Source organism: Euleptes europaea, chromosome 6, assembly GCF_029931775.1.
Source record: "Euleptes europaea isolate rEulEur1 chromosome 6, rEulEur1.hap1, whole genome shotgun sequence".
NCBI classification, from domain to species: Eukaryota; Metazoa; Chordata; class Lepidosauria; order Squamata; family Sphaerodactylidae; genus Euleptes; species Euleptes europaea.
This window is the reverse complement of record NC_079317.1, coordinates 10,504,289-10,528,732: the sequence shown is the minus strand read 5'-3', so window position 1 is coordinate 10,528,732 and position 24,444 is coordinate 10,504,289. Positions and strand designations below refer to the sequence as shown.

Sequence of the window (24,444 nt, the reverse complement as noted above, 5' to 3'; positions counted from 1 at the left end):
GTTTTGGACACACCCAGTGCTAAAGAGGATGGTGCGGCTCCCTTTGGGGCTCGGAGCTGCATGCAACTAGTCTGGATCGGGGCACCGAAGTGGAAGAGTTTTTATTTTGAGTTTTTATTTCGCACGGTTGAGATTGCATCATGAAATAATTCAGAAGCCCCCAACTGTTCCAGTAGTCCCATCTGCCCTTATTGAAAGGGGAAATATATTTTCTAAGCAAGGTACAGGCTGTGCGAAATATTTTCCTGATAAGAGTTCAACCCTGGTCGGTGTTCGCTGATTCTTTCGCTACACTGATTCCGAAAGGTGTCCGAGAGAGACGGCTTGTGGGAGACCAGCTCTGTAGAAAGATCTGCTGAGTTCAGAGGTCGGTTTCCCTCCTTTCAGCAATTCCCGGGACTTGCTGCAAAATCTAGCTGCCCTGAACCACTGAGCTCCAATTAATTCCTCTTCCCGCGTTCACAGAAGGAGATTCATCGCCTCGCTATAAATATTTGCTCTCTGTGCTTCAAAAATTCCAAGACGTCCCCAGCGCCCTCCGTTTCCACATTAAGTTAATTGTGCTCCTCTTGTTTTTCAGGCAAAACTGGATGATCTAACCCAACAGATTTCCAGGCAATGCTCAATTGCAGTTCTTCCCCTCACATAAAGGGTCCTGATCTCACAGACGTGGCTATGACTGCAGTTCTGGATCCGTATAAGAAAAGTTTCTAAATTCTTCTTGGTTGATCATTGAAAGCATTCCTTCTTCAATGGGGGTTAGAAGAGGCTCTTCTTTTAAAAATTCAGGGTCAAAATTGCTCACGTCCTCTTTCGATTTCTGCCAGACACAAACATAAAATACACATTAAGTATCTCCAGAGTTTTCTTTGTTTCTCAGCTGTTTCTAGCCGCTTCACAGAACTGGCTCAAACCCAGCCACTGCTAACATGCTTTTTAACCAAAAACATTCCTATTGTAAAAATGAGTTGTTTGTTTGTTTCAGTGAAAACTATAGTGACACCAATTAAAAGACTTCCTTTCCCCAATAAAAACGCTTAAACAGGGGAAAATTGGTGTCCAGGAAGGGCGGTGTAACCACTCTGGCTAAGCCCTGTCTTGTGGAACAGTTCTGCCCCATGATAACGTTCATGCAGGACATTGTGTGTGTGTAAAGTGCCGTCAAGTCACAGTTGACTCATGGCAACCCCAGCAAGGGACTTTCAAGGCAAGTGAGAAGCAGAGGTGGTTTGCTATTGCCGTCCTCTGCAGAGTCTTCCTTGGAGATCTCCCTTCCAAGCCAGTGTAGTGTAGTGGTTTGGAGCAGTGGACTCTATCTGGAGAACAGGGTTTGATTCCCCACTCCTCCACATGAGCGGCGGACTCTAATCTGGTGAACTGGGTTGGTTTCCCCACTCCTCCACATGAAGCCTGCCGGGTGACCTTGGGCTAGTCTCTCCAAACTCTCTCAGCCTCACCTACCTCACAAGTTGTCTATTGTGGGGAGAGGAAGGGAAGGAGATTGTAAGCCAGTTTGATTCTCCTTAAAAGGTAGAGAAAACCGACGTATCAAAAACAACTCTTCTTCTTCTTCTACTGACCCTGCTTAGCTTCCGAGATCTGATGAGATCGGGCTATACCATACCACCTTCCCTCCCCATATTCAGGGCACTAATAGCACCCAAACAGTCCTGCAAAATATCATAACCCAGGCAGCTTGCCCATAGCGTTCGGGGTCAGGGTTCAGAATTCTGGTTTTCCCTGAGGCCTATACACTGTCTATGACTCCTGCCTTCCGTTATCTGTGAAGAATTTGAAGTTATCTAATCACGGGCCAGTAAAAGCTGCAATGCCAGGGGATACGGTTGTCAACCTCCAGGTACTAGCTGGAGATCTCCTGCTATTACATCTGATCTCCAGCCAAATTCCTCTCTAAAATGGCACTGGTGGCCATGGGTCAGACCCGTAGCTGCTGTAACATCTAGTTTGGTTTTACACTGTCTGAAGATCAGCTGTAATTCTGGAAGAACTCCAGCCCCCATGTTGGCGTTTGTAATCCTACCCAGGCCAAAAAGATCCACTGCGAACACAAATCCTGACAATGGGTCATTCAGTGTTTTGGGAGCGGCCGACACACACACGCAAACTTACAAATGTATTTTCAAACACAAACACTGTCCGTCGCTCCTGCACACAGAGAGGGGAAGTCAGGCTTGACAAAATTCCGATTCACTTACGATCCGAGGCCGGAACGGTGGCTCAATCTGGCGCAGGTTCAGGAGGTCCCAATCCAGTTCCTTAAAGTAGGGGTGCAGGAGGATCGCTCTCTCCCCACCCAACGCACAGCTGCCCAGGCGCATTTTGGGGTTCTTCGTCATGAACTGGAAAAGCAAAAAAAGAAAAAAGAAAACAGCGTGGAAGACGGCGATGCTTTAAGTTGCACACACTGCAGGTTCCTATCAGCCTTCATCCAACATCTGAGCGTCGGCGCATTGATGCACAAACCAAAATGTCTCTCGACCCTGTATGAAGTCATAACTTTCTTCTGGGGTTTTTCGTAGGGAAGCCAGAACTGTGATGCTGCTTTAAATTTGCCATGTTACACTGTAAATGTATGAGGGGAACAAAACCCCATCCCTTCAAATAGGGGGTTGGGGACTTATTGTATACCCAAATCTTTGAGCCAGAGATCCATCATAGGCACTTAGATTTGTCAACTTCCAGGAGGGGCCTGGAGATCTCCCAGAATTACAACTCATCTCCCGACTACAGAGATCAGTTCCTCTGGAGAAAAGGGCAGCTTTGGAGGGTGGGCGCTATGGCATTGTAGCCCCTGAGATCCCTCCCCTCCCCAGGCTCCACCCCCAAATCTCCAGGAATTTCCCAAACCGGAGTTGGCAACCCTGTTCCACTGTGAGAGGAGCTTTCCACCTCCCAAGGAAGCCTCTTCCACTGAGGAACCACTGTTAGAAAATTCTTCCTAGTATCTAGAAGGAAACTCTTTTGATTTAATTTCAACCCGTTGGTTCTGGTCTGAGCTTCTGGGGCAACAGAAAACAACTGGGCACCCTCCTCTATATGACAGCCCTTCAAGTACTTGACCATGGTTATCATACCCCCTCTCAGACTTCTCCTCTGCAGGCTAAACATACCCAGCTCCTTCAACCTTTCCTCATCGGACTTGGTTTCCAGACCCCTCACCATCTTGGTTGCCCTTAGACTTACATACATATATTTTGCAGTTGTCCTGCTTATAGCTTCATTTTATGTTGTTAGCTGCCTCGGGCAGACTTTGGAGAGTGTGGAATAGAAACCTTCCAAAAAATAATAATAAATGTGGTGGTAGTGCTGGCATGGAATTGGTGCCACATTGGCAATGATGGGCTGTTCTTTCCTTAGGCCTGGTCTACCCCTGTAGCAAAACGGGTTGTTCCACTCCAGACTGAAGAGGAGGGGTTGCACCTCCTTCATTCATTGTGGGAAACTAACCCAGCAGGCAACAAACTGATCTAGAATTTCCATAATTCTCTTAATAATATTTGGGTCATACTCACCTAGCCTCCACCACAACATTTTGGGCTGCTACAGCACTACTCAGAGCTTGTCTCCGTCTCCTCGTGCGCCTTGAGAAAAACTAGGGTTGCCAGGTCCCTCTTCACCACCGGTGGGAGGTTTGGGGGTGGGGGGCAGAGCCTGCGGAGGGCAGGGTTTGGGGAGGGACTTCAATGCCATAGAGTCCAATGGCCAAAGCGGCCATTTTCTCCAGGGGAACTGATCTCTATTGGCTGGAGATCAGTTGTAATAGCAGGTAGATCTCCAGCTAGTACCTGGAGGTTGGCAACCCTAAGAAAAACACAATTGCTTAGAAGTTGTACAGTATTTTGCAATGAAGGGGGGGAAAGCAAGCAAGCAAGCAAGCAAACAGGTTTCCTTTTTGGTGGACAGCATCAGACAGAAAAGTCTTGAAAATAGGAAATAGAGAAATGGCAACAGAAAATGTCAGAATACCCAGTTATGGCCAAACTAACCAATATGCTCAGAGGAAGAATGATCAATGAATTTCAAAAGAGTTGGATGTGCTACGCTGAATATGCAAATCTGAAGTTATAATCAAGACAACGGTAACAATATATGTTGGTGTACATAGCAGAGTGGTAGGCAGCATGGTACAGCCCAATCTCGTCAGATCTCGGAAGCTAAGCAGGGTCAGCCCTGGTTAGTATCTGGATGGGAGACCTCCAAGGAATACCAGGGTTGCTGTGCAGAGGAAGGCACTGGCAAACCACCTCTGATAGTCTCTTGCCATGAAAACCCCATAAGGGGTCGCCATGAGTCGGCTGCGACTTGACGGCACTTTACACACACCAGGGACGGATTTAGGTTTGATGAGGCCCTAAACTATTGAAGGTAATGGGGCCCTTTATATGTCCAGCTGTCCTTTGTCAACAACAAATTGTCGCTGTTTTTTGTGTTGAATATATGCTCTATGGTAATTTATGGACCTAATAGGTATCTGAAGCCATTTGCACATAACAAAATATGTATTTTGTAAAGTAATTGTTGAACTGAAATACAATTAAGAAGAAGCAAATTAATAGTGAAATAATTATTAAGCTCCAACTTAAAATGATTTTTTATTCATAACAAACTTAATAATGCAAACACTGTTGCTGTATGTATGTTTATTTTATTTGTTTTGTATCTTATATTTTGGAAATGTACATCCAGCTATTTTTTTCCTTTACATTTTTTGGGGCCCCCCAAGAGAGCGGGGCCCCTAAGCTATAGCTTGTTTAGCTTATACGTAAATCCGGCACTGACACACACACACACACACACACACACAGCAGAGTAAATGATTCTCGGAGAAAAAATAGTAAAAGCTGAGGGAAATTGTGTTAAGTCAATACAAATGTAGCAGAAATCTCAGATAGATATGATAACTTTAAATATATAACTAAGAAATATTATATAATATCATAGTGCAAATAGAACAGAGGAACTATATAACTGTATAACTACTAAAAGGACCATGCTTTGGGACTACAAGTACTGTTAAACAATAACCCTGGAAGAAGCCCAACCTGTGGGTGAATAGAATGTATGTTTGTGTTATGTGATGTCATTTTATGTTGAAAATGAATAAAATATATTAAAAATAAAATAAAATAGGAGTAACAGTGTTGTGAATGAGATGAGCAGAATCTAACTGCCCTTGTAGTGAAACGGTGCGGGGGGGGGGGGAATCTGGAGGCATCCAATGTGAGCTGAATCTCATTAAGATGAATGGCCTGAAAGAACAAGAGTGGAATGAACTCTAAAGGGTGGTGGTGGGGAGACTCTTCTCCCAGAGATCCATTTAATCTTAAACAAAGGGGGAATAATGATTTAAACAGAGTAATTACTCTAATTGAGGCTTCCATGAAAGAGCCCTTGGGCAGGAGGCGGACAGTGTTGCCATTATCACGTAAGCAAAGCAAGTCCTAATAATAAATGGAGACAGAAATGGGCCCTTGGGTTTCCATTGTTGGTTCATATATTTATTTGATGTTTTATTCATATATACCCCGCCTTTCTCCCCAGCAGGGACCCAACATGGTTTACATCATTGTCCTCTGTTTTATCCTTACAACAACCGTGTGAGGTAGGTTGGGCCGAGAGAGTGTGACTGGCCCGAGGTCACCCAGCGAGCTTCCATGTCAAGAGTTGGGATTTGAAGCTGAGTCTCCCAGATACTCCCAGATACATTCGCTAGCAGTTGGAAAGGAGGCGGATGTTGGACCTGAGTTCAAATCTCTGCTCTAGAACCCTCGTTATGGCATTATTCCCCATTGAAATCCCTCCCCACCACAAACAGGGTTGCCCACATCCAGGTGGAAGCTGGAGATCTCCCACTATTCCAGCTGATCTTCAGCCGATAGAGATCAGTACACCTGGAGAAAATGTCTGCTCTGGCAATTGGACTCTATGGCATTGAAGTCCCTCCCCTACTCAAAATCCCGCCCTCCTCAGGCTCCTCTAGGGTTGCCAGGTCCCTCTCCGCCACCAGCAGGAGGTTTTTGGGGGTGCAGCCTGAGGAGGGCAGGGTTTGGGGAGGGGAAGGACTTCAATGCCATAGAGTCCAATGGCCAAAGCGGCCATTTTCTCCAGGTGAACTGATCTCTATCGGCTGGAGATCAGCTGTAATAGCAGGAGTTCTCCAGCTACTACCTGGAGGTTGGCAACCCTAGGCTCCACCCCCAAAATATCCAGGTATTTCACATCCTGGAGCGGGAAACCCTATTTGGCCCTAACGGACTTTCTTCACAGAAGCTCGGAGAGAATCCAATTGTCACATGGACATGATGACATTAAAAATTCTTTTACAACCACGCTGTTTATAAAATACTTTTTTCTTTCCTGGTTGCAGGACAATAAAGCCCCAGACACTTCCTATTGTTGAGGGGTGTGTGCAGCTGGCATGACCAATATTTGAGCTTTATCTCTAACGTGATATCACTTGTAGGTCTCTGGGTAAGGCTACGAGTGCCAGTCACATGCCTGCGTCCTGAAGGGCCCCGTTGGGATGCCCAGCTAGACCGAGGCCGTCACTGCGCTGAGGTGTTTCCCACCTCGCCCTTCTGGGCTGACTCAGAGGCTGGGAACAGAAAGCGGAAATCAGGTAGAGTTTACTTTGTGGTTTTGATGGGGTATAACGCCATACAGGAAAAGATAAGGCCAGAGGTGGGCAGGCAATGACAAAACGGAGGTTGCATGAGATTTCAAGGGGACAGAGGGTGGGGTTTTCTTGCGTCAGCCCGCTCCAGGACCGGTGGAGGCAGACTATACTATGCAAAATGATTAAAATATGTTTAATGTGCTTAATTCATACTAGTCGAAGAATTTCTTTTCTTTTCCAAGTAGGGTTGCGGACTTTGCTTCGAATGTCCCCACCTCCGCTATTTAAAAAAGGCTCTGGGGTGGGATTGTCCATTTACCATACTGGAGAAGCCTGTGGTGACTCTGATCTGGAGAATCGGGTTTGATTCCCCACTCAACGTGAGCAGTGGAGGCTAATCTGGTGAACCGGGTTAATTTCGGTGGGCCGGGGAAGGGAAGGTGATTGTAAGCCAGTTTGAGTCTTCCTTAAATGGTAGAGAAAGTCGGCATATAAAAACCAACTCTTCTTCTTCTTCTTCTTCTTCTTCTTCTTCTTCTTCTTCTTCTTCTTCTTCTTCTTCTTCTTCTTCTTTTCAGACTGGCAGCAGCTCTCTGGGGTCTCAGGCAATTTCACATCACCCTCTGCCAGAACTTTTAACGGCAGATGCGGGGAAATTGAACCTGGGACCTTCTGCATGCTGAGCAGAGGCTCCACCACTGAGTCACAGCCCCTCCCCTGTGTGTGCACACACACCTTAAAGGTAATGCAGATTACTGGAGGAGGTTAAGAGGAAACCCTGATCTCAAAGCCACTATTTATTCCCAAGGAACAGCCTCCCAGATCTATCCAAAGCATCCCCCCTCGCTTTAAATTGTATCGACAATGCTATTTTAATGGCCTTTTCCACAGTAGAATGACGTTTCCGTTGTATGGAAATATATTTTGTCCTGGGAAACCCAACAAAAAACAACAAATGGAAAACAAATGCTTGGCATGAAGCAATAGAAGAATCCCCCTTTGAGAGCCCAAAGGATTTTTGCTCTGCCTTGCAAATCAGTCCCCCCAGAGCCCGGGAATTGCTGCTGTCTTCCCGTTGAAATGGAGATCATAGCTGGAAGAGCTCCCGATCTTCCCAGACCTTGCATCCAAATCTGAATCTTGAGAAAGTAGCGGGGCTTCTAAGAGGAAGCTGCTGACCGGGCCCAAGGGGCTGCCCCTCCTCGAGGGGGTTTCAGAGGAGGAGGAAACGTGGGAACTGCAGATACAGTTTTTCCTCGTTTTCATAACAAAGAAGAGTTGGTTTTATAACCCAATTTCTCTGCCTTAAACTGGTTTACAATCGCCATCCCTTCCTCTCCCCATAAGAGACACCTTGTGAGGTAGGTGAGGATGAGAGAGTTTGGAGAGAACCGTGACTAGCCCAAGGTCACCCAGCTGGCTTCATGTGGAGGAGCGGGGAAACAAACCCAGTTCTCCAGATTAGAGTCCGCCGCTCTTAACCCCTACACCACCCTGGCTTCAGAAATGCTCAGAAATGACCCACTCAGGTACTGCTTACAACGCTGCATACTTTTAAACTACCTGTTGCTGGCTTTTAAATCTGCTTCAAGTGGGTAGCCACGTTGGTGTGCAGTAGAAAAGCAAGATTTGAGTCCAGTAGTACCTTAGAGACCAACAAAAGTTTCAGTGTATAAGCTTTTGAGAGTCAAAGCTCTCATCATCAGATACAGGTAGCTCGAAAACGTATACCTTGGAAAGGTTGTTGGCCTTTAAGGTGCTACTGGATCTGAATATTGCTCTTTTACAGCTGGTCATTATGTGTGGTTCTAGGGTTCAAATACTTAAAGACAGCAAACGTGCCCCCACTCAATCTCCTCTTCTCCAGACTAAATATGCCCAAATCCCTCAGCCTTTCCTTGTATGATGGACCAAAGATCTGATTCAGTATAAGGCAGCGTCATGTGTTCTTCAGCTCTGCCCGCAAAACCTCCCGCTGGTGGCGAAGAGGGACCTGGCAATCCTGCAGATTGGCCAGGGATCATGAAGGATATTTTTGGCCATCTTCTGGGCACAGAGCAGGGGTCACTGGGGGTGCGGGGGGGGGAGGGAGGAGGTAGTTGTGAAATTTCCTACATTGTGCAGGAGGTTGGACTAGATGACCCTGGAGGTCCCTTCCAACTCTACGATTCTATGAATGTCTTGAGATCCCTTCCAGCTTTACCAACCGGGGGGGGGGGGCGCAGTCGCGGCAAGAAGTCACGCAGAATTCCAAGGGGGGGGGATACATACTGCTTTCAGGATCACCACAGCATCCTCCTGGAGCCAAGAGGGGTAAACGATCTCATCGTTGAGGATGGCTTCAAAGAGGTCGTCTTCATTTTCGGCTTCGAAGGGGGCGTGGCCACAGAGCATTTCATACAGCAGCACTCCCATGGCCCACCAGTCGACGTCGGGGCCATAGAGCATCTCCTGCAAAATCTGCAAGGAAAGGATGGAAATCAATGGGAATCAACACACTTATCAGCCGTGCTTGGTCCCTTGCCTGTCCATCACTTAAAGACAGCAACATCTATAGGGTTGCAAACCTCCAGGTACTAGCTGGAGATCTCCTGCTATTATGACTGATCTCCAGCCAACAGAGATCAGTTCCCCTGGAGAAAATGGCCACTTTGGCCATTGGATTCTATGGCATTGAAGTCCCTCCCCTCCCCAAACCCCACTCTTCTCAGGCTCCGCCCCAAAAACCTCCCGCCGGTGGCAACGAGGGACCTGGCAAACCTAAACATCTAGGGTGGCCAACTTGAAAGTTCCTGGAGATTTGGGGGAAGATGCCCAGGGAGGGCAGAGTTTGGGGAGGAGGAGGAGAAGAAGAGTTGGGTTTTATATGCTAATTTTCTCTACTTTTTAGGGAGAATCAAATCCTTCCTCTCCCCATAACAGACACCTTGGGAGGTGGGTGGGTCTGAGAGAGCTCTAAGAGAGCTGTGACTAGGCCAAGGTCACCCAGCAGGCTGCGTGTGGAGGAGTGGGGGATTCCAACCCGGTTCACCAGATTAGAGTCAGCTGCTCATTTGGAGGAGTGTTGAATCGAACCCGGTTCCCAGATTAGAGTCCACCTCTCTTAACCACTACACCGCACTGGCTCTCAGCAGGGATATAGTACCAGTGTCTGACGTTTGACGCTGCCATTTCCTCCAGGGGAACTGACCTCTGTAGTACGGAGATCAGTTATAATTCTGAGAGAACTCCAGCCCCCCCCTGGAGGTTGGCAACCCTTGCAACATCTGAGTAATCATTTTGGGGGATTAAATATTTTATCCTGTTTTCATATTCTGGGTGGGTTTTTTAAATAGTTCCCTTTGATGATGTTTATGCCTTTTTTTAAAAAATGATTTTAAAAAATGATTTGTTTTGGTGGTGTTGTTCGGAGGTGGTTTGCTGTTCCCTGCCTCCGTGTGGGCTGAGAGAGTTCAGAGAGAATGGTGACTGGCCCAAGGTCACCCAGCAGGCTTCATGTGGAGGAGTGGGAAATCGAACTCGGTTCTCCAGATTAGAGTCCGCCGCTCTTAACCACTACACCACGCTGGCTCTCACATGGTGGCAAGTTAGGGTTGCCAACCTCCAGGTAGTCGCTGGAGATCTCCTGCTATTGCAACTGATCTCCAGCCGATAGAGATCAGTTCCCCTGGAGAAAATGGCCACTTTGGCAATTGGACTCTATGGCACTGAAGTCCCTCCCCTCCCCAAACCCCACCCTCCTCAGGCTCTGCCCCCAAAACCTCCTACCGGTGGCAAAGAGGGACCTGGCAACCCTATGGAAAGTGCCGTCAAGTCACAGTTGTGGCAACCATGTAGGGTTTCCAAGGCAAGAGACGTTCGGAAACGGTTTGCCATTGCCTGCCTCCGCGTGGGCCGAGTTCATTGAGAACTGTGACTGACTCAAGATTACCCAGCAGGCTTCATGTGGAGGAGTGGGGTATCGAACCCGGTTCTCCAGATTAGAGTCTGCCGCTCCTAACCACTGCGCCATGCTGGCTCTCAGTCACACAGCAGCACTGGAAAAGCTAAACTGCAGGGCATCTCTGGAACCGGCAGACCCTTTCCCCCTACCTCTGGGGCGATGTAGTCGGGCGTCCCACAGAACGTCGCGGTGGTGACTCCGTCCCGGATGCCTTCTTTGCACATCCCAAAGTCCGCCAGCTTGCAGTGGCCTTCGTGATCCAGCAACACGTTATCTAGCTTCAGGTCCCTGCAGCGATGATAATAACCTTGGTTTGTGTGTGTGTGGGGGGGGGAATAACTGAGGCTGAAAGGCGTAGAAGGTTAATAAATTCAGGGCCTGTGCCCTGAATACCATGTAGGGGTTGCCAGACCTTCTGCACTAAGGCATAGGGTTGCCAACCTCCAGGTACTAGACGAAAACTCACCAATACTGTGAAGTAAGTAGGGCAAAAACGAACAGTACCAGGCTCAAAGAATTAATGCAAATCCCATCTATATTCATGACAATAAATGCAATACAAAACAGGACAGAGATCCATGGATATCTCCCTCCTGTTTTGTATTGCATTTATTGTCATGAATATAGATGGTATTTGCATTAATTCTTTGAGCCTGGTACTGTTTGTTTTTGCCCAACCTCCAGGTACTAGCTGGAGATCTTCTGCTATTACAACTGATCTCCAGCCAATAGAGATCAGTTCACCTGGAGAAAATGGCCGCTTTGGCAATTGGACTCTATATAGCTATTCCTATTTATTCAAGCATAATTTAACTCTCTTCCTTTGATCTGCCCCAGTTATTACCCAATGCACTTCTTTCGGGCTTGTCCTCTTTCCCGCTTCCAATTTCTTCCTCCAATTTTCAGATCTGCTGCCTGTCTTGTCTTTCCTCTTCCTGAGTCTGATCCTCTTTCTCCTCTTCCTTGAGCTCTTCGCTGCCTTCATCCCCCCTATTGCATTTATTTTACGTGTCTGGCTTTCACGTGCAAGGAAAGGTGGGAGATAAATATTTTAACTAAATAAATAAAAGCTGTGAACCCCTCGTTATTGCTCGTCATTCCTTTTGTTCTACAATACTTCACCTGCGGGAAGCAATGTGCTCACGGCAGATAACATCCTTCCGCATTCTCTGTTTCATTGGAAGGCCTATAAAATTATGCATGGTATGGAGAGAGTGGACAGGGAGAAGCTTTTCTCCCTCTCTCGTAATACCAGAACGTGGGGGTCATCTGCTGAAGCTGGAGGGTGAGAGATTCAAAACTGATAAAAGGAAGAATTTCTTCACACAAGGCATAGTTAAAATGTGGAATTCCCTGCCCCAGGATGTGGTGATGGCTGCCAACTTGGAAGGCTTTAAGAGGGGAGTGGACATGTTCATGGAGGAGAGGGCTATCCATGGCCAAATGAATACTAGTCATGATGCATACCTATTCTCTACAGTATCAGAGGAGTATGCCTATTACATTAGGTGCCATGGAACACAGGCAGGATAATACTGCTGCAGTGGTCTTGTTTGTGGGCTTCCTAGAGACGCCTGGTTGGCCACTGTGTGAACAGACTGCTGGACTTGATGGGCCTTGGTCTGATCCAGCAGGGCCTTTCTTATGTTCTTAAACAACAACAACAACAAAAAAGCAATCTAGCCACAAATATATTTGGTCAGAAATGACTTGGCTCCAAAGCCTTGAATGCACCTAGTTCAAATATCTCTAGCTAGTTAGCTGTACTGAGCCATGGCCATTGGCTCAACTGTTGAGGTGTTATGGAATGTTTGTGAACATTCCAACTGCTCTGAAGTTTTCTTTTTTAAAAGATAATGTCTTAAAACTAGACTGTGAGAAAGATGGGGCTGTTCATGAGAAGGAGTACAGAGAAGGAAGATCGACCTATTATTAGTAGTCAAGAGTTACTGTGAGCACAGTGTGTGTGTGTGTGAGAGAGAGAGAGAGAGAGAGAGAGAGACAGTGGCAGGAATGAATGGGTATGTGTGAGTCAATGGAGGAATGGACACAGAGAAGAAACTGTAAATTAAAAAAAAGAAAACACCAGCTCTGCATATTTTGCCAGTTTCCACTAACTAAAATAAATAAGAAACATGTCAGGGCGTGGAAACCTTGACACTACACAATAAAGAGAGTGTTACAGTTTAAGAGTTCCAGCTTTTCTGGCCGGTAAATGCAACAGCCACAGCAGAAACCATCTCCAAGCCGGAAGGCAGGGCCTGGCTTCCAGAATTTTGCAATAGTGTGGGTTCTGGTTATTCTTGGCTCAAACTTCTTGGCAATCCAGTTGAGCAAAAGTTTGTTTCTGGCCCAGATGGCACTGGCTAATGAAGAAGAAAATGATACCCCAGGAGAATTATACCCCAGAAAATGATACCCCAGGTGAATTGCACAGTTCATGAAGAACTCCCATAGGATGTGGTGACTGGCCTCTAACTCTAGTGGCTTTGAAATATGGTGGCAAACTTATGGTGGAAAGGTCTATCCATGTAGCTAATTCTCAGCATGGCTCCACCTAAAAGTAAAGGTAAAGGTCCCCTGTGCAAGCACCTGGTCATTCCTGACCCATGGGGTGACGTCACATCCCGACGTTTTCTAGGCAGACTTTGTTTACGGGGTGGTTTGCCAGTGCCTTCCCCAGTCATCTTCCCTTTACCTCCAGCAAGCTGGGTACTCACCTGCAGATACTTAAATCCAAATACTGGGGCAATGGACAGAAAAAAGCCCCAGATTTGCAGAACAATCTGAAATCTAAAATACAAATACACTGGAGGGTTTTAAAAAACACCTAAATGATAAAAGGAGAACCTGTAGCTTTAAGAAACATGCCCTCAGTGGTCATTGCTAGGCCACCACAACAGTGTTGCCAGACCTTAAGCCTTGGTTTCTGTCAATAAAAGGAAGGGAGGAGGCCCTTTCCAAGTCTACTTTGGCCTTTGAGGGAGGACTCACCGGGGCCCGGCCCGGCAACAACCACAGGGTGTTTTCCTACCTTGCAACTTGCATTACCCACCCAGGCCCAACTGCTTGCTTCTGTTCAACACCAGCCACCCCATGAAAGCCACTATGGCGCCGTGATTAGACTTTCAGACTAGAATCTGGGAGCGCCAGCTTTGAATCCCTATTCTGCTGTGGAAGCTCACTGGGTGACTTTGGCCCAGTCACACAATCTCAGCCCAACCTGCCTCGCAGGGTTGTTGTGAGGATAAAATGGAGGAGAGGAGAATGATGTGAACTGTTTCGGGTCCCTGTTGTGGGAAAAAGTGGAGGTATACATCAAGTAAATAATAGAGCAAAAGATGGAAGGGGCAGACAAAAGGTACGCTGGTTGGTGGGTGTGAAGGAGAAAAAGAAGCAGGGAACGGTGAGTTTCTGAGGGTCAGGAGGAGGGAAAGCCCTATTTATGAACCACCCACGGACTAGCTACTGAAAACTGAATACTGGGGTATATGGCCTTCAGAAGTGATCCAGCAGGATTTTTTCTTATGTTCTTCCAATGGACCCTCCGTCCAGCAGGCTTGCCAGCTCTGGGTTGAGAAATACCTGGAGATTTTGGGGGTGGAGACTGAGGAGGGGAGGGACTTCAGCGGGGTATAATGCCACAGTATTTACCATACAAAGTGGCCAGTTTCTCCAGGGGGACTGATCTCTGTTGCCCGGAGATGACTTGTCCCAGGAGATCTCCAGCCACCACCTGGTGGTTAGCCACCCTACTGCCCAGGGGTACTAGGCTGTGGGGTGTAATGGACAACAGCTGTCTTCATGGATCAGCAGTGTTTCTCTCCAAATGCTGGAGAACGTGCATTTCACAGCGTTTCCAGCAGCAATGCTAAGAAGAAGGGGGAAGGGGGGGAAGGAGGGAAGGGAGAGAATGTGGTAGTTTATTCTCTTCGCAAACCCCAGAAATTGATGTTACGGGTTAAATCCAGGTAGGCCTGGCCCTGCCAGTTTCTGTGTTCAGCGTGGCGTAGTGGCTAAGAGCGGTGGTTTGGAGCAGTGGACTCTGATCTGGAGAACCGGGTTTGATTCCCCACTCCTACACCTGAGGCTAGCTGGGTGACCTTGGACTAGTCACAGCGCTCTCAGCCCGACCTACCTCACAGGGTGTCTGTTGTGGGGAGGGGAAGGGAAGGAGATTGTGAGCCGGTTTGATTCTTCCTTAAGTGGTAGAGAAAGTCGGCATATAAAAACCAACCCTGCTTCTTCTATAGGAAGAGGCTTGTGGGCAGGGTAATTTAATTGCTCACTTTAATGGGGCATGCAGAACACCGTAAATTCCACATCGCAGGATAAGATTAATAAGCTGTTATAAGAAAGCTGAAGAGCCTGAGTCAACTGGAGAAAAGGCAGGGATGTCTGTTCCATCCTGGAAGCTGGATGCTCCAGATCTATTCCCTTGAAACAAAGCGCCACAGAACACATAACCCGATCCAAAGAGTAATTACAACCAGATCTGCACTTGAATTATTCTGAACTGCCGATTACCCAATATAGAAGAAGAAGAAGAGATGGTTTTTATACCCCAGTTTTCTCTACCATAAGGAGTCTCAAAGTGGCTTACAATTGCCTTCCCTTCCTCTCCCCACAACAGACACCTTGGCCGTTTATGATTGGTAATTAGCAGCACGTTCCAGGCTGAAGTGCCCCGCATATTTTTAAAATTTTCTTTACGATGTGAAGCCGGCACATACGTGCTTTGCATTTTTAAGAGCCCCTTTAACACGACCTTTTGTATTTGCTCTGCCCCTGCACCGAAGCATTTACTGAAGGAACCATGAAAAATCACAGCCTCAGCTTAGCTATGCAAACGACCATTGCTATGTAAACAAAGGAACAAAGGAGCAGGCGAGTGGAGGGGGTGGAATTTGTTTGACTTTCTCCTCTTGCATTGGACCGTGAATAATTCTTTTAAAGGGCAGATTTAAAAAAGCACCTTTAAGCGAGCATCAAAATTGTCCCTGCATAAATGGTCCTTGTGAGGTAGGTGGGGCTGAAAGAGTTCGGAGAGAACTGTGACTGTCCCAAGGTCACCCAGCAGGCTTCATGTGGAGGAGCAGAGAATCAAACCCTGTTCTCGAGATTTGAGTCCGCCGCTCTTAACCACTACACCACAGCATCCAGAATGCAAGATTATTCATTTATTTACTTCATTGATATCCCGCCTTTCTCCCCAGTGGGGACCCAAAGCTGCTGACGTTATTCCCCTCGCCTCCATTTTATCCTCACCACAGCCCTGTGAGGACAGCTAGGCTGAGAGAGTGTTACCGGCCCAAGGTCACCCAGTGATTTTCCGTGGTATGTGTGAGGATTTGAACCTGGGTCTCCCAGGTAGTAGTCTGACACTCTTAACCGTTACACCACATTGGCAGAAGACACTGGGGAAATAATGTGGGTCTATCCGTTCTCAAAACAAAAGTAATGGGTGCTGTATAAATGATTGTAACAAAGCACAGCGGGCACAGGGGAGAAGAGGTATGCTATGCTTTCCCAGGACCAGCTGACTTACGGTGACCTCTGGAGGGGTTTTCAAAGCAAGAGACATTCAGAGATGGTTTGCCATTGCCTACCTCTGTGGCACGACCCTGGTATTCCTTGGAGATCTCCCATCCAAATACTTTCCAGGGCCAACCCTGCTTAGCCTCTGAGATGGGGCTAGCCTGGGGCATCCAGTCAACACCTGGCGTTTCCAAGTGGCAGGGGCGTTGAAATCTCACAACGAGCAGCATTTTAAATAAAGGTTCATGCTGTTCCTTTCAGGGCACACAGGCGTTTTCCCAATGGAAAACCAGGAAAACTTTATTGCGTTGAACTTGTGAAAGAAACATCTTGGGTAGTGCAAAGCCTTCCTGGAAGCTCCTGCGGTTCTGACATGGCAATCAAATAATGATTCAAAAAAACAGTGAGCGGCTTTGAGCAGATTCCTTCTTCCTATTGGATGAAGGCGCTGGAATTTCTCTCACCGGTTCCTATACCATTTCACCATCTTTCTCTTTAACAGTGTTGCTATTCTGTGCCCGCCGAAGAGGAAACAGAGTCTCCATCCTGGGACCCCCCCCCCCCCTTGCATAGCCTGCAAGGTTTCCGTTCCAGACAGCACGAGGGCTCGATCAGCATATCCCAGACTTGTGATACTTTGAGACGCAGATTTCTTTTTCTGGATTGAAGCTACACAGAGGGAGGCAACGGCAAACCACCTCTGCTCATCTGACGCCTGGAATTCCCGGTGGAAGGGGTTGCCATGAGTCAGTTGTGACTCAATGACATGATCATCTTCTTCGTCTTATGTTTCATTCAACCTTCAGGAGATGTATAATGCATAGCATTTTCTAGCATTCTGTCCCATGTTGTAGCTTGGTCTCTTAGTTACTGTGCTACCAACTTTCTCAATCTCCTTCCAGAACAGTTGGCAGGAATAGTCAATACCCGATTAATATTGTCTTTTAGCATCTTCTCCCCAAACACACAGCTCAAGGGCTTCCTGGGCATTACCAGTGTATTATAGTGGTTAAGAGCAGTGGACTCTAATCTGGAGAACTGGTTTCGATTCCCCACTCCTCCACATGAGCGGCGGAGGCTAATCTGGTGAACCAGATTTCACCACTCCTCCACATGAAGCCAGCTAGATGACCTTAGGCTAGTCACAGCTCTCTCAGCCTCACCTACTTCACAGGGTGTCTGCTGTGGGGAGGGGAAGGGAGGGTGATTGTACTGTAAGCCAGTTTGATTCTTCCTCAAGTGGTAGAGAAAGTTGGCATATAAAAACCAGCTCTTCTTCTTCTTCTTCTTCTTCTTCTTCTTCTTCTTCTTCTTCTTCTTCTTCTCCTCATATGAAGCTACCTTATACTGATTTAGATCCATCAAGGTCAGTATTGTCTGCTCCGACTGGTAGCAGCTCTCCAGGGTCTCGGGCAGAGGTCTTTCACATCACCTACTACCAGCTCCTATTAACTGGAGATGTCCGGGATGGAACCTGGGACCTTCTGCATGCCAAATAGGTGCCACCCCACTAAGCCATGGCCCCCTCTCCTAAGATTCACCTCCAAGCCCATCATTGTGCAATGGAATCTTGCAGGACTGCTACTCGCTCCTATGGAAGGGTGATGCTAATGCCCATGTATCAACAGATATAGGGGAGGACCAATGCTACACCCCGGTCTCCAGGCTCTTCAACTTATGAGTGAAAATATTGGTCCATCTATCTGGCTTCACATTCTTTGTTCTACCTGAGATCCTTTCCTTGGAGCTGCTGCTGAGGATTGAAGTGGGGACCTCCGCATGCAAAGCCAGTGCCGTTAGCGCTGAGCCACACCACTTCCAAAATGGAAAGTGCAGAGCCTAACCCTTGTAAGCCCATCTCATGCCATGCTATCATGCCTCAGTGTGCAGTTTGGGAGCCCCTGGATATGCAGGCTAAGGGTCCGATTCCTGCTTTCCTTGATGCTCATCAAGTTAAGTCATGCATGTGGCCCCAATACCACAGCAATCACAATGGCTACCGATCCACTCCCTAGCCTAGGGGTCGGCAAACTCATTAGTCAAAAGAGCCAAATATCAACAGTACAACAACTGAGATTTCTTTTGAGAGCCAAATTTCTTAAACTTAAACTATATAGGTAGGTGCACTGTTTATTAACTTAATAAACTTTAATTAAAGTTTTAAGTCTTAATTAAACTATAGGTACACTGAATAAAACTTGATATCATACTTAATAGTGATCTTATTTCTTGATAAAAATTAAAGTGTAAGTCCCTGCCATTTCCCCCTCCCCGTCTGGAGTCCTCGTGTGGAGGCCTGGTCTACCGCCATAAAAGCCTATTGGTAGACCTGGCCTCCGGCTGAGTCCCATTGGGAGGCCAGGTCTACCCAATGGCTTTCTTGGCAGTAGACCTGGCCTCCGGAGGCCCATAGAAGCCAATTGGTAGACCTGGCCTCTGAAGGGGGAATTTTTCCCCTCCTTGGAGTCCAGGTCTACCGCCAAGAAAGCCAGTGGGTAGACATGGACTCCCAATGGGACTCAGCCGGAGGCCAGGTCTACCAAAGGAAGCCCGCCCCGCCCAACAGCTGATAGCCGCCCGCCCAGAAATTGCGCGGCTAGAGGGGAGGGGAGGCTTTAGCCTCCCAACCATTGAGGGCAAGGGAAAGGGGGACCTGGCTTGCTCGCGCTCTCTCTCAGGCGCGCCGGCTCCGCAGCCCGGCTGCCAGCTCGAGTGGGCACGAGAGCAGGGGCTCCGAACCAAGTTCGGAGAGCCGCACTCAACAGGCCAAAGAGCCGCATGAGGCTCGGGAGCCGCAGTTTGCAGACCCCTGCCCTAGCCCAATTCAAGGAGTTGGTTTTGATCTTTAAAGCCCTATATGGTTTGGGACCGGGGTATCTGAAGGACCGTATTCTCCCATGTGTTCCTGCCCAGGAATTAAGATTGCAGGGAGGGGCCCTTCTGACTGTCCCATCAATTAGAGGAGCTCATCCGGTAGGTATTTGAGAAAGGGCCTTTTTGGTGGCAGCCCCACAATTATGGAACAACCTCCCCAGGAAGGTACGCCTGGCCCCCTCACTTTCCAGCTTTAGGAGGCAGTTAAAGACCGTTTTATTTAGGAGAGCATTTGATTGATTTACTGTGTGTGTAAAGTGCTATCAAGCCACAGCTGACTTATGGTTACCCACCAGGGTTTTCAAGGCAAGTGATTAAGCAGAGGCGGTTTGCCACTGCCTTCCTCTGCACAGTCTTCCTCGTTTCTCTCCCATCCAAGAACCAACCCTGCTTAGCTTCTGAGATCCAACAAGATCGGGCCATACTATCCCATTCCACATCCCGATTAATTTACTAGCGGTCCTAAATCGTGCTTTTAAATTTGGGTATTTAATGTATTTCGTGTATTCTATTTTATGTGTTTTATCTATATCATGAGCCGCCTTGAGTTCTGTAAGGTTGAAAGATGGATAATAAATTGGTTCTTGTAGGTTATCCGGGCTGTGTAACCGTGGTCTTGGAATTTTCTTTCCTGACGTTTCGCCAGCAACTGTGGCAGGCATCTTCAGAGTAGTAACACTGAAGGATGTCCTTCAGTGTTACTACTCTGAAGATGCCTGCCACAGTTGCTGGCGAAACGTCAGGAAAGAAAATTCTAAGACCACGGTTACACAGCCCGGATAACCTACAAGAACCAATGAACTCTGACCGTGAAAGCCTTCGACAATATTATGGATAATAAACATTTTACATAAAATAAATAAAGACATTCGTTTTAAGCATTTGACTTTCCAAAGCCCTTGGTTTTGTGAAAAAAGACACCCCTTGCAAACTCCATAATATTCCAGACTCGGTGCTTCACTATAATAGAGAAGGAGGCCAAATTGTGGTTTCAGTTATTTCGAGAATATGATAATCCCTGCAATTTTTTTTTCATGTTTGGGCAAAGGGAGGTGTGGATGGGAACCTAACTCCAGATTTTGCCAACTCCTGGGAGGACAATGAACAAAAGCTCCGTTCTTTTTGTTTCTCCCCCCACCCTTTCTTTCTTCACTGTCTGCTGTTTCTTGCCTCCTGTGGACGTCCAACTATTTCTCCTTGATGTGGAAACAGATTTAATAAAATGTTTGCAAGATGCCGCCCTCCGCCCTTTGGGAGTTGTGAAAAACCAGCTGAGGAATCCTCTGAAGAGAGAACTGTAGAATTGGAAGACGAAGGGCTGGTTCACATACAGTGATCACTTCCCTCTCTGCAGTCCTCCTCCAGCTTCTGTGGTCCCACCTGAACTGAAAATACACCCAGCCTTGGCTATACAGGACTGGGGAGATTCCTACAGTCTTGGTGGTGCTTCTGAGGGCTTCTTGGGATGTCTCTGTCCTGGTCCTCAGATATCAGAGAGCCAGCGTGGCGTAGTGGTTAGGAGCAGAGGACTCTAATCTGGAGAACCGGGTTTGATTCCCTGCTCCTCCGCATGAAGCCTGCTGGGTGATGTTGGGCCAGTCACAGTTCCCTCCAAACTCTCTCAGTCCCACCTACCTCATAAGGTGTCTGTTATGGGGAGGGAAAGGAAAACCTCTATGAGACTCATTAAAGGTAGAGAAAATCAGGATATAAAAAGAAGAAGAAGAGTTGGTTGTTATATGCCAACTTTCTCTACCACTTAAGGAAGAATCAAACTGGCTTACAAGCACCTTCCCTTCCCCTCCCCACAACAGACACCCTGTGAGGTAGGTGGGGCTGAGAGAGCTCGAAGAGAGCTGTGACTAGCCCAAGGTCACCCAGCTGGCTTCATGTGTAGGAGGGGGGAAACAAATCCAGTTCACCAGATTAGCCTCCGCCACTCATGTGGAGGAGTGGGGGAATCAAACCCGGTTCTCCAGATCAGAGTCTACCACTCCAAACCATCGCTCTTAACCACTACACCATGCTGGCTATGGCAATCCCGTATGATTTTCGAGGCAAGAGACTAACAGAGGTGGTTTGCCTGCCCCTCTGTAGTAGACCTGGAGTTCTTTGGTGGTCTCCCATCCAAGTACTAACCAGGACCAACCCTGGTTAGCTTATGAGATCTGATGAGATCAGGCTAGCCCGGGCTAGCTAGGTCAGGGCAGCTCCCAAGCAATTATTATTATTATTATCGGTGCAATTATACCACATCACAGAACCTACGGCACAGTACAGAGAATTCCCAGGAGATCTCCTGCCCAAATACTGATTACACCCCAAGTGGTTTACCTTGACTAAAGTTGCCGCATCATGAATCTCCAAACCCTACCCTCGACCCTATGCAGAAAGAATGTTCCTTGGCTGCCCGTGGGTTCTGTGTTCTGCCCCTTTAAATTCTTCCTCATTCTCACTTGAAGAAAGGAGTTTGGGGCTTCTTATGGGGCACACAGGCTGGAAGCGGGGTACCTACCCTGCGGCCTGTGTGGCAGTCAGCCGTGAATGAACATGACTGTGGTGTGCATGAAGTCCCCCTCCCCATTTTCCCGATGCCAAATGGTCCAAGGGAGGCCCTATCTGGCCCAGAGGGGAAACCTCAATGAGCTAATGAACACATGAAGCTGCCTTCTACTGAATCAGACCCTTGGTCCATCAGTATTGTCGCCTCAGACCGGCAGCGGCTCTCCAGGGTCCCAGGCAGAGGTCTTTCACATCACCTACTTGCCTAGTCCCTATAACTGGAGATGCCGGGGATTGAACCTGGGACCTTCTGCATGCCAAGCAGATGCTCTGCCACTGAGCCACAGCCCCTTCTCATATTGAATGGTTCCCCCGCCTCCCCAGGACCATTTCAGGATGGGAAAATGACCCAGGATGGAAGACTGAAGCCCTCTCATCTGAGTATGCCAACTGTGATCTGAATCGAGCACCACACGCGTGGCGATGGAGGAGATTCCACAACTCATATCTGGCCGCTGCACTCTGGGTTCTGAGTGGGTACCCCAGATCCCACCTCTGTAATGCGTAATGTGAGTTCTCTGGACACTCGGTGGGCCTCTTTTGCTGTATAGGGGTCAAACAACACACTGTGTTTTTTGAGAAGTTAGGTCTGGGTTCCCTAGAGCCAGATGCTTTCCCCACAGACACACAGCAGTTGTAGGGACAGGCATTTTCAATGCCCCCAGGAGCCTGATTTGGCCCGGGGTCGTGGCAAGAGGAGAAGAGGGTATTCTGCCTTCCCCCCCCCATTGTTTTTCCAAGTTAAAATGGCTGAGAGGCGGAGTGATTTGCCCATCTTTGGAGCTACATGGGATGTACACATGCAGCTCCCAAGGTGGTCGAACTTCTCCCTCTCCTGGCCATTTCAGCTCGGAAAAACAGTATGGGAGGGAAGGCACGATCCCCTCCCCCCCTTGTTTTCATCCTGAGCCAAATCAGGTTCCTGGGGACTTTTAAAATGCCTTTCCCTGCAGCTGCTGTGTGACGGGTAACGTGTAGTGTGGCCCTAAGAGGTCAGTTTGGTTCTGACGCCTGACAATTTTGGGTGGACTAACATGGCTATGCGGCTTTTTTGGATTCAAAGCCGAGTCAGTCCTGCTGGGGTGGGCTCACTGGGAGCTCTCCCAGGTCCTGCAGAACCCGGACCTACCCTTCTGCTGGGTATCTGTTGCTGGACTACAGCTTCAGAGAAGTCCCATTCAAACTTTGGTCTTTTATGCATGGCTGTTTCCCTTGCTGTCACCCCTTTGACAAATCCAGTTCACCAGATTAGCCTCCGCCGCTCATGTGGAGGAGTGGGGAATCCTGATCAGACTCCACCACTACAAGCCACTGCTTTTAACCACTACAACCATTTCATTTGATTTAGAGCAGCCAATAACAAGCCCTGCTTCACATTGGCCCCACCCACTTTCTGAAAAGCTTGGCAGGCACCAAGGAAAGTATTGGTAGGTGCTATGGTGCCCATGGGCACCGTGTTGGAGAACCCTTGCGTTGGGGTTTGAGTGTTGGACTAGGATCTGGGAGACCCAGGTTCCAATCCCTGCTTTGCCATGGAAGCTTGCTGGGTGACCTTGGGTCAGTCACCCACTCTCAGCGTAACCTGCCTCACAGGGTTGTTGTGGGGGTAAAATGGGGGACAAAAGAATGATGCACACTGGCCTGAACTCCTTGAAGGAAGGATGAGATTAAGATGTACTAAATGTGTGTTTGTGTTAAGTGCCATCAATTCACCTCCAACTCATCATGACCCTATGAATCAGTGTCCTCTGAAATGTCCTCAGTGGTAGAGCATCTGCTTGGCATGCAGGAGGTCCCAGGTTCAATCCCCGGCATCTCCAGTTAAAGGGCCTGGGCAAGTAGGTGATGTGGCTTAAATAGATCCATCTAAATCTAGTAGTGGCTCTCCGAGACGAGCTCTGGTCTCTGAGCTCCGCTACCTGAAGGCCAAAGCTCAAAAAGTGCAAGGCCTGTAGCCCACAACGAAACTCGGGTTCTTTCCTAATCCTTCCATTTGTTTGTGATCCCCAGCCCATGGCTCAGTTCCTTGTTTGCATAAATATAAAGTGAGCCATGTTTACGAAGTCTTTTTCCTGCAATGCTTGTTCACCCACACGTGTCGTACTCGATCGCTGTTTATAGTAAGTGTGGAGCACCAATAAGTCACCAAGTCCCAGAGAACGTGGAGCAGGAAATCTTGCCGTTTACGACTCACGAGTGGCTCCCCTGCCATGCAGTTCTTAGAAGGTGCTTTGGTGGCCCTGTCTGCTTCTCTGATTTTTTCCCCAGCAATCATACTTTCCAGAGCATTTCTTGGTATGCATGACCAACTGCTCCATGGGAAGCATGAGGTTCAGTACGTGCATGTGAGTGTGTGTGTGTGGGGTGCTTCTTCCATAGACAAGCTCTCTGAAAAGATTAAACCCTTTGATACACTTCCTTCCTTCCTTCCTTCCTATGGAGGAAAGTGCCTTCACAAGCATGAACACACGTGAAGCTGTCTTATACCGAATCACACGTTTGGTGCATCAAGAGCAGTATTGTCCACTCCGGCTGGCAGCAGCTCTCCAGGATCTCAGGCGGAGGTCTTTCCCATCACCTACTGTCGGGTCCTTTCAATTGGAGATGCCAAGGATTGAACCTGGGACCTTCTGCATACAAAGCAGATGCTCTGTCAATGAGCCACAGTCCCTTCCTGGCTGCCTTATGCTGCACACTGGCCTGTCATGATGGGTATTGTCTCTTCTGACTGGCAGTGGCTCTCCAGTGGTTCTCTCTCAGATCTTCCACATTCCTACTGCCTGGTCCTTTTAAATGGAGATGCCAGAGATTGAACTTGGGACCTTCTGCATGCTATGCAGATGCTCTGCCACTAAGTCACAGTCCCTTCCCTTCCCTCCCCTCCTTCTCC

At 48.0% G+C, this 24,444-nt stretch overlaps 1 protein-coding gene across 1 annotated transcript in view; it reads right to left on the bottom strand.

The window, feature by feature from the left end:
* Window positions 1-673: 673 nt before the first annotated feature.
* Window positions 674-24,444, bottom strand: part of PRKCH (protein kinase C eta) — a 120,655-nt gene continuing 96,884 nt past the window's right edge. The window contains exons 11-14 of the mRNA XM_056851505.1: window positions 10,730-10,868; window positions 8,909-9,097; window positions 2,217-2,360; window positions 674-820 (exon numbers count right to left, since the gene is read on the bottom strand). Of these exons, the coding sequence (XP_056707483.1) occupies window positions 674-820; window positions 2,217-2,360; window positions 8,909-9,097; window positions 10,730-10,868 (619 nt within the window). The remainder of the gene's footprint in view (window positions 821-2,216; window positions 2,361-8,908; window positions 9,098-10,729; window positions 10,869-24,444) is intronic.